Source organism: Myotis myotis, unplaced genomic scaffold (genome assembly GCF_014108235.1).
Source record: "Myotis myotis isolate mMyoMyo1 unplaced genomic scaffold, mMyoMyo1.p scaffold_m19_p_11, whole genome shotgun sequence".
NCBI lineage: Eukaryota > Metazoa > Chordata > Mammalia > Chiroptera > Vespertilionidae > Myotis > Myotis myotis.
Window position 1 is genome coordinate 72,506,576 of NW_023416315.1, and position 10,694 is coordinate 72,517,269.

At 36.9% G+C, this 10,694-nt stretch overlaps 1 protein-coding gene across 1 annotated transcript in view; it reads left to right on the forward strand.

Annotated features, from left to right (window-relative positions):
• The window catches only part of ASZ1 (ankyrin repeat, SAM and basic leucine zipper domain containing 1), a 77,307-nt gene extending 66,902 nt beyond the window's left edge, over nucleotides 1-10,405 (forward strand). The window contains exons 10-11 of the mRNA XM_036327076.1: nucleotides 6,544-6,657; nucleotides 10,253-10,405. Coding sequence (XP_036182969.1) covers nucleotides 6,544-6,657; nucleotides 10,253-10,405 — 267 coding nt within the window. The remainder of the gene's footprint in view (nucleotides 1-6,543; nucleotides 6,658-10,252) is intronic.
• Nucleotides 10,406-10,694: the final 289 nt, after the last annotated feature.

Here is a 10,694-nt window from a genome sequence, read left to right on the forward strand (position 1 = left end):
TCTTTTGTTTCATCAAGCCTGCTTTTAATTTCTTTCATGTATTCTTGATATCAGATATAGTATTATTCATTTTTGATTGGTTCTTATTCATGGTTTCTATGTTACTGTTTTTGCTGCTGTAGTTCCCACTAAGTTGCTTATAGTTCTCACTAAGTTTCTTCAGCATCCTTATAACCATTACTCTGAACTCTGTCTGTCTTCCATCTCATTTTGTGTGTGTTTTTCCTGGAGAGTCCTCCTTTTCATTCATTTGGTGTTATTTCTTTGTCTCCCTATTTTAGTTGTCTGTTTGTGTTTGTTTTTATGTATTAGACATACCTACAATGACTCTCAGTCTTTGTGGAGTGGCCTTGTGTAGTATATGTCCTGTAGGACACAGAGGTGCTTTGTCCTTGAACTCCTGAAGTGGGTGCTCTAGGAATGACTCTTTTGTGGGTTATTTGAGCTCTTCTGTTGTAATTGGGTCTTAATTGTCATTGTTCTTTACATTGGTGGGATCTCCTCTCAGGCTGGCTGTGACGCTCATTTCAGACATTTTTAGAGCTGTTGTACACATGTTGATAAGACAAAAATAAAACAAAACTGGAAACAACCAAAAACATACAGAAGTACCCAACAACAGCAGCAAAAACAACTACAAAGAACCCTTCCCAGTATGGCTCAATTGGCTGTCCCATGCACAGCAAAGTCACTGGTTCAATTCTTATTCAGGGCACAAACCCGGTTGTGGGCTCCATCCCCCATAGAGGGCCTGCAAGGAGGCAGCTGATCTGTGTTTCTATCTTTTATCGAAGTTTCTCTCCCTCTCCCTTCCTCTCTCTAAAATCAGTAACAACATATTTAAAAAGAAAAACAACTACAAAAGAGAATTATTAAAGAGAAAAGAGAATGAGAATAAATGAAAAAGAATGAAATAAAGTAGTAATAAAAATGAAAAGAATAGTAGAGAAGAGAGGAAGAGGAAAGATTCTGAAAGGAACGAAGGGAGAGAAAAAATAAGAATAGAGTGGGGGAAAGGAAAACAGTAAAAAAGAAAGAAAAAAGAAAAAAGTATAGAAAGGTAAAAAGAAGAGGAATATTAAGCAAAAGAAAAAACATAGAGTAAGAAAAGAGGCAGCTAAGAGATATGAAAGAGAGGCGAAAAAAGGGAAAAGAGAAAAATAATAATAATAATACCAAAGCAATAAAAAAGAAAAATTAAAGATAATAATGGAAAAACAAACACCAAAAAAAAAATCAGTATATGAAGTTTGTTTCAGCAGATTTTAGTGCCTACTAGGATTTCCCTTTGGATCCTGCTCTCATGTTGTCTGAGGCTAACTTTTTTTTGTATGCTTATTTTAAGCCTCCCTGGAGGTACTTTTGTGCTAACAGTCAGAAGCTGTCCAAGTTGGCCCTCCATCCCCTTTTCAAAGCTTTGAAGCAATCTACAGCTTATGGCTGCCTCCCCTGAGCTTGGCTGCCCATGGGAGGTGCCAAATTGAGCTCCAGTGCTTGTTTCTTAGTAGCACGGGGACCTATGGTGTGTCAGCAAATGTTTAGACTTAAGGGAAGAAGGTGGTTGTGTACCATTATTATTTCCTTGCCCTCGGTTGGGTGAAGTCCCTCTTAAGCTGTGGGTGTCTGCTGGAATCCAGGAGTTTCTGTTAGCTCTCCTGTAACACGGAAGCACCAGCCAGGTTCCCTGGAAAGTAGGAGGAGTGTCCCTACCCCAAAGCCGGCTACTGATGCTTCCTGAGACTACTGCCCCCTGAGACTGCTGCAGGGTTGCTGGATTCCAGAGGGTGCAGTGAGTGGGATTCCTTAGGGTGGGGTGAGCTATATACCAGGAGGTTGGGTGTTTGCCTTTCCCCAGGCTTCTGCTGTTGAGAGGGGCTTATGCCTCTAAGGAAAAATGGTTGCTGTGATATGGGGGTTGGGGCATGGCGGGGAACTCAGCACAGGTATCCCCGCAGCCACCTTCCCTGTGACTCTCCCCAAATGCTTCTACCCCTGTCTCTCCTCAGGTAACTCTAGTCTGCACTGTCTTCCCTCTGCTGAAACCTAGGGGGAGTGTCTAAGAATGAAAGTTCTGTGCACCAGCCCTTTAAAGAAAGTGCTTTGTCTCTGAGCAGCTCAGGCTGCTGCATGGGCAACTGTTCCCAGCTCTGGCTGTCTGGGCTGGTGAGCCCTGCCTGATGTCCATCCCCTCTCCTGCTGGGGCAAGGGTTCCTCACTCTTGGCCCAGCGCTCCTGAGAGCTGGGCCATCACCTCTCACTTTCCCGCCCTTCCTACCAGTCTCAAGTGGCTTCTGCCCTTCCTGTTTAAATGGCTTCTCTTCAGGCAGTCTTCAACTGGTATTTCATGGTGAATATTCCCCAATTTAGTTTTAATTACAGTTGATTCTGGGAGGAGGGAGGAGAAAGGTCTACCTATTCTGCTGACATCTTCTAATCCTTTCTCAGTACCTATTATTGTTCATATTTTTCATCTTTTTTCTTCTTAAAAAATATTAATATTTCATATAATATTGATTTGGTGATGACTAATTCCTTTAGCTTTCTTTGTATGGGAAGCTCTTTATCAGTCCTTCAAATCTAAATGATAACTTTACTGGTTAGAATAATCTTGGTTGTAGGTTCTTTGCTTTTTTTTTTCACTTTGAATATTTCTTGCCAATCCTTTCTGGACTGAAAGGTTTCTGATGAGAAATCAACTGCCAGCCTTATGAAATCTCCTTTGTTGATTACTTACAGCTTCTCTTTTGCTACTTTTAAGATTCTCTCATTGTCTTTAGTCTTTTGCATTTTGATTATGATGTGTCCTTGGTATGTTATCTCTTTGGGTTCATCTGTGTAGGTCTCTCTGTGCTTTCTGGACTTGTATGTTTATATCCTTTACCCAGTATGGTAAGTTTTCTGTCATTATTTTTTCAAATAAGTTTTCAATTTCTTGGTCTCTCCTCCTTTTGGCAGCCTCATGATGCAAATGTTAATACAGTAAACCCTTGATTTTGTGGACCTCAATTTAATGGACTTTTAATTTAATGAATAAAATTTCTAGTCCATATGTTATAAGTGAAAATTAATACCCTGTTAATTTTAAAATGCTTTTTACCAAGATTTGCTCATAATTAAAATAATAGGTAAACTTTTGTTATTAATTCACTGTTATTTTAAACAAATTTTACAAATAGACCATATTTTGGAAAAACATTGTAGTAATTTCACTGACATAAATAAATATTATATATCTACAATTATCGTCTATATATTTACATATTTTTAAAAATATATTTTTATTTATTTTAGAGAGGAAGGGGTAGAGAGAGAGAAACATCAATGATGAGAGAGAATCATTAATTGGCTGCCTCCCGCACGACCCCTACAGGGAATTGAGTCCACAACCTGGGCAAGTGCCCTGACTAGGAATTGAACTGTGACCTCCTGGTTCCTAGGTGGATACTCAACCACTGAGCCATGCCTGTCAGGCTATAATCTATATATTTAATAACAAGGCACCACTTGTAAACAATGTTTGCAGAATGATTGGCACATGATCACACCACTTTGTCTGTGGTGATTGGTTCTGTTGTCCCATGGCATTACTTTCTGCAGCAGTTTTAATGTGCACTAAGCCACGCTCCGGCTGTGTGTATTTGTTTACTTGCTGTGACTGGTGAATGCATGGAGTTAGTTGACCTATTCAGTCTACATTAAAAATTTTTGTAATGCATATAGGAAACTTGTCTGTGAAATTAAACTTTTCATACATACTTAATTTTAATTACATAAACATGTCTACATAAGTAAAAACCAGTAGGCTAATTTGTCAATTTTTTAACATGCATTTGGAAAACCTATTTTATTACATAATGAACTTTCACTTATAATGGACACCTCCTTGCTCAAATTAATCCATTATATTGAGGTTTTACTGTATGCTTAAAGTGGTCTCATAGGCTCCTTATACTCTCTTCATGTTTTTGGAGTCTTTTTTCCTTTTCTGTTCTGATTGGGTGTTTTTTGTTTCCTTGTATTCCAAATCACTGACTTGATTCGTTCTCAACTTCATCTATTACTCTATTGTTGATTTCCTGAAAATTATTCTTCATTCAGTTATTACATCCTTCATTTCTGACTGTCCTTTTTTAATGCTGTTGAAACTCTCACTAAGTTCATCGAACATCCTTATAACAAGTGTTTTGAATTCTGCATCTGATAGGTCACTTGTCTTCACTTTTTTTTTCTTTTTTTTTTTAGTTCTTTTTCCATAGTTTTGTTTTGTTCTTTCATTTGGGACATGTTTCTATTTTGCAAGCCTCCCTGTGTTTATTTATTAGGTAGAGCTGTTATATTTCTCAGGCTTCATAGAGTGGCCTAATGTAGTAGGTATTCTGTAGGATCCAGTGGCACAGCCTCTTTGATCACCCAAACTGGGCACTCGAGATGTACCCCCCCCATGTGGGCTGTATACATACACCGTCCTCTTGTAGTTGATCCTTTATTGCTATTCACACATTAATGGGAGGGATTTACCCCTAGGTCAGTGGTCAGCAAACTGCGGCTCAGGAGCCACATGTGGCTCTTTGGCCCCTTGAGTGTGGCTCTTCCACAAAATACCGACTTCTGTGCATGGGCCACAAAGTTTTAATCGCACTGCACATGCACGCTCGCACGTGGTATTTTGTGGATGCAAATATCAAAAAATTTCTATATGTGACATGGCACCAGAGTTAAGTTAGGTTTTTTCAAAATGCTGACACGCCGAGCTCAAAAGGTTCACCGTCACCGGCCTAGGTCCACCCAGCATGAGCTATAAAGCAATCTGCAGATGGCTGGTGCCTGTGCTATGGTTAGAGGTGCCCAGGAGAGGCCAAGCTGTGAACTAAGGCCAGCTGTGGCTAGTTCTGGGCTTAGGGCCACTTTGCAAGAGGTACAGGGCTCCCTGAGGCCAGGTGCTGCTTATTTGTGAGATTTTAGAAAAATCTGAGGCATGAGCCAAAATAGGTCATTCGTTTGGAAAAGCCCCTGGAAACAGCTTGGGTGGGCCCCAAAGTTGCATCAGGCAGAGTCTCAGTGAATTACCAGGGTGGAGCAAACAGGTGAGGCAGTTTTGTTGGAGTCTTAGATATGGTGCCTGCCTACTGGCTCTGTGGGGGGTGGGCTCATCAAAGGAATGATAACCTCTGCCAGTACTTCTCTCTGGGATAGAGCTGCCCCTCTAGCTCTTGCCCTGATGGTGGACAATTCAGTTCATCCTTCTATGTCTCTGGTGCCTTTTGAGCTGCTGCCCCAGTGCTGGAATTCAGAAAGAGTGAGTCTCAGTAAGTCTGTATGCAGACCCTTTAAAAGGAACTGCCTGGGACTTCAGCAAATCTGTCCCTCTCATCCTCCATCCCAGCTTTTAATTTTTGATTTATTTTTTATTGGTTTTAGAGAGGAAGGGAGAGAGAAACATCCATTTGTTGTTCCACTTATTTTATGCAATCATTGGTTGATTTTTCTATGTGCTCTAACCAGCGATTGAACCCACACCTTGGAATGTCAGGACAATGTTCTAAACAACTGAGCTACCCCACTAGGGCCCCTGCTGATTTTTGCAGGGTCTTCTCTTCCTGGATTGGGGGCCTGGTGTGGGGCTGGAATACCTTGCTCCTCAGCAGGGACCTCTGCAGCCAATATATCCCTGCCAATTTTTGTCTGCTACACATGGGTGCAAGACAGCGGTTCTCAACCTGTGGGTCGTGACCCCTTTGGGGATCGAACGACCCTTTCACAGGGGTCGCCTAAATACATCCTGCATATCAGATATTTACATTATGATTCGTAACAGTAGCAAAATTACAGTTATGAAGTAGCAATGAAAATAATTTTATGGTTGGGGGTCACCACAACATGAGGAACTGTATTAAAGGGTCACGGCATTAGGAAGGTTGAGAACCACTGGTAAGACCATCCCATTCCGAGTCTCTGCCCCTTTTACTAGTCTTCATGTGGCTTCTTAAATTCCTAGTTGAAGAATCTCCATTCAGTCAGACTTCAGGCAGTTTCTAATGTTGGTGGTTCTGTAGTTTAGTAGTAATTTTGATATGGTTGTGGGAGGAGACTGGAAATTTTAAATAGAGAAAATGTAAGTGACCCATAAAGGCAAACCTGTTTTGTAGAGGTTTTTTTTTTTTTTATGTGACTTGGCTTTAGTTTTATAGCTTTTTACTTTATAGGGTAAACATTTTAATGTACTTGTTTTCCTGTATTTTTTATAACATTAATATGGGAATCATGTCATTCTTCAAACTTTCATGAATTTATTTTTCATCATAAATATCATTATTACTAATGTTAGTCTCCATAAAATTATATATACTACATATATTTAGTAAATTCATTCAAGAAACTGGGTTTGACTATTTGTATAATGTTACTGACTTCGGTGTTAGGATTTATCCTGAAAAAAAAAATGCTTTTCCGTTAAATAATTTAATGTTGTATAATTTTTGTGGATATGACGTTGTGGAAGTTGTTTTCTATTATTTAACATGCAACTTTTGAAAATATTGACAGATAGTACTTGAATGGGCTTCGCCTCGGAATTTTACTTCAGTTTGTGAAGAACTGGTTAGCAATGTTGAAGATTTGAGTGAAGAGGTCTGCAAACTAAAAGACTTAATTCAGAAGGTATATATTTAGCATAAAAATGGGGGAAATAATTTGTAGGATAGTATGTTAGACAATGAAGTAATTCTGACAAGAGCAACGTAAGCTACCACTAAACAGTTGGAAAGAGACAGTTTCCAAAGGAAGAAGTATACGTAGGAAACAAATTTCCATCAAAGAAATGCATACTAAAAAACAATGATAGATCATTTTCATCTTTTACATTAGCAGGGATAAGTATATTTACCCATTTCTGGTTAGAGTTCACAAAACTTACAGTTTCATATGAAACAGGCATCACAATCGCTTTTAGAAACAGTTTGACAAGATGTGCTAAGAACCATAAAAATATTTGTATCTTTCAATAATAGTTTAATTAATCCAAAATTATATGTACCATGAGTGTCCTATATTAGCAAAATGAATAAATTATTGTACACTTAATATAATGATATGCAGCCAGTTGAGAAAATAATGAAAATGAAATATCAGCTTGTTAAAGATATGAAGTTATATTTGTAAGTTTTACTTATATGTAAATATGCAGATAAAAAATTAACAAAATGAAAGTTCATTAGCTGTGTTAGTGAGATAGGATTGTGGATAAAAATACTTGTTCTGGTTTTTAAAATATATTTTTATTTCAGAGAAGGGAGAGGGAGAGAGAAACATCAATGATGAGAGATCGGCTGCCTCCTACATGTCCCGCTCTGGGGATGGAACCCACCTGGGCATGTGCCCTGACGGAAAATCGAACCATGACCTCCTGGCTCATAGGTCAACACTCAACCACTGACCCACACCGGCTGGGCTATTCGTTCTACTTTTTAGACTTTCTATAATATCTTTTATAATTTAACTTTAAAAAAAAAGTATGTGGCTTTTTTTATTGTTATTGTTTCTATACTCACATAGAAGTATATATCTGGATTCAAAGACAGGTGATTTTCCCCCTTTCAGAAAATAGGCTGTAACAAAATCTAAGCTGCTGAAATTGGGAACTCTTTTGAAGATAGTTAACAAAGGAAAACACTTTTACCTGACTAAAGAACTCAATTCTGAGTTCTTCAAGTTTATAGGTATGAAATGTATTTGTTAAATAAAGTTTTTTAATATATGATGTGAACATTAGATTATGGATTAAATTTTATAGCATCAACTCATAAATTATTTCATATTTTCATAAAAAAAGCTTTCCTCGCCCTAGCTGGTTTGGCTCAGTGGATAGAGCGTCGGCCTGCAGACTGAAGGGTCCCGGGTTCGATTCCGGCCAGGGGCACATGCCTGGGTTGCGGGCTCCATCCCCAGTGGGGGTCGTGCAGGAGGCAGCCAATCAGTGGTTCTCTCTCATTGTTGATGTTTCTGTCTCTCTCTTCCTCTCCCTTCCTCTATAAAATCAATAAAATATATATTTTAAAAAGTTTTCCTCTCAATAAATTTGATATATGTTCCAAATAATTGTCGTTCTAGCTATTAACAAAGATATGCTCAGTCAAAAGAAGTCTTTTTAAAAAATGAGCAGAAAATTGAGAAGCAAATTCTACAAAAAATAGGAAAATAAAGATATTTTAAATGGAGCAAATAAGCAATCTATTTCTAAATTATTATAGAGGATACCTCCATTCCAGAGAATGAGGCATCATAAAAGTTATATTATCTCTTACATTTATTTATTCAACAAACATAAGAATGCCTTCTGTATGTCAGGCAAATTGTGCTACACAGGCTATAGAGAGCCTGACTTGCTAAAAACATGAAAATTATAACATTGTTCATCTTCACTTCTTGCATCGTCTGGAAAATGATACTGATTTTACTTAGTATGGTGTTTTTCATGGGAATCCAAGGGAAATTGGGAAGGAGTTATGTAAAAAATCTCCTGCAAAGCATCAACCTTTAATGTTTAGTGTGGGAAATTCCCTAAGACATCTTTGCCTCAATTATTTGATTTCTTCAAGATGAAATGAAAACATTTTGGGCGTGGGGGTGGAAGATTGAGATGAAATTAGAGAGACACCAGATTTTTCTTAAAGGAATGAAATTAAGAAATACTGCTCTAGGGGTGACTTTGACTCTAAAACAAAAATAATCAAATCAAGTATTATATTTATTTTAATGTGACTATAGACAGAAATTTCAGCTTTCTTTAGCTAAATAGACCTTTTCTCTGTGACCCTCTTTATCTTGAATCTGTACATTTCTATGTGAGGACTAGCCTTGGTTTATAATAATAGCTTATACAGTTCTTTGGGCAGGGAAGTTAATTTTGGATCAAGCTAGTGCATTGTTTTTTTTTTTTTTCCTGAATTAGTCTTAATCACCATAGTGAAATTTTATTTAAAGAACTTAAGAGCTTCCAAATTTGGAAATATGCTATCATGCCTATTTAGCTTATGATATTTGAAAGTTTACCAATAATAACTGAAGGGAATTTTTAAAAGAACCATATGAGTTACCATAAGTATATGGAGATAACAGAGAGAGGGTAGGAGAGGTCAAGACTGGACTTTAGCACCACATCACTCTCTTTCAAACCAACACACTGACAAGCTCCTGTCAGGAAGGGTCATTCTAAGTAATTGGTTAATAAAAGGAATTACTGTCTCAGGATTCAGTAAATGGAACATCAGTGTCAAAAAGGAATCTGTTGCTGAATGAAGCCATTTGGAAGTTAGACCAAGAATACAGTATTAATGAGATTGGCACTGATGTCTGTTTCTACTATAAATTGAAAATTAATTTTGCAGGCTTTTAAAATTAAATATTTATACTGTAGATTTTAGAAGTAGTTATTCTTGCTAATGATGAAAGTATTTGTCACCACTCCAGCACAGGATGCTTTTAGTAAATATTGCTCTATAAATGTGCCTGATTATTTTTATCTTTCAAGAATCTTTTGGTTTCTGTTCATTTTCTCTCTTCTACTCCTCCAGCAACAACTGTCTCCTCTCTCTCTCTCCCTCTCCCTCTCCCTCTCCCTCCCTCTCCGTGTCCCCTTCTTCCCTCCTTCCCCCCCCCCACACACACGATTTGGGGGACATTTTAGCAAGTAAGGTCTGTGTATAGAAGCTGAGAAACTGGGTCATGTACTTTCATTGCGGAAAAGTGCTAGGAAAACCACTTAGGTTTTTATTGATGTTTGTTCCTCAATTATACTTAAATAAAGGGTTAAACTTCTAGCATTAGCATCATATCTTACAGCTTTTGTTAAGATTTACATATTGTAGGTACGTTATAAGAACAATTAACTTTTTTATAAAAAACCAAGTGATATTTAATACAGAAGGAAAAATGCAATTATGATTTCTTAGGTAGAAATAGAAATGTTAATATTAAAGAAACTTTATCTTATGACAAAAACATGATATTAAAATATAATAACTATAAGAACATTTATTTTTAATGTGAAACTCATGGTTTACTATAATGAATCCTGGTGAAAGAAAGACTAAAGACATATGTGGTCACTTTAAATCTTAAATAAGAATGTTGCACTGGCTACATCTAAATCATGCATTAACATGGATATATTATTATATTTTTTAGATCAAATATATTTCTATTTTCAGTGTACTACATGTACATTAACTCCTTTTTTCCCCATGCAAAATATTAGTTGCAAAACGAAAGAGAAAATGATCCAACTCATATACCATTAATAGAAGAAGTATCTACATGGAATAATAGAATTTTGAAGAGGACGGCTATTACAGTATGCGGATTTGGATTTCTTCTTTTCATTTGCAAGCTAACTTTCCAAAGAAAATAATCTTAATATTTATTTTGACTATTGTATGTAGATTTTATTTAAATAACCTTAAAATGTTACTTTTAACCATTTGTGGCTCAATAAAACTACATTCTTTGCCAGTATTCCACAGGAAAAATTATGATAGCATAGAGTAGGGAATTTTTCTTTAGAAAGTGGTTTGTGACTTTGAGTTAAAATATAATTTGTTATATTTTATGATAATTTTGATCAAGTAGTAAGTTATTCTTAAATTTGATCCTATGACTCTAAATCACATTCAAAATAAAAGTTTCATCTGATATTCTTT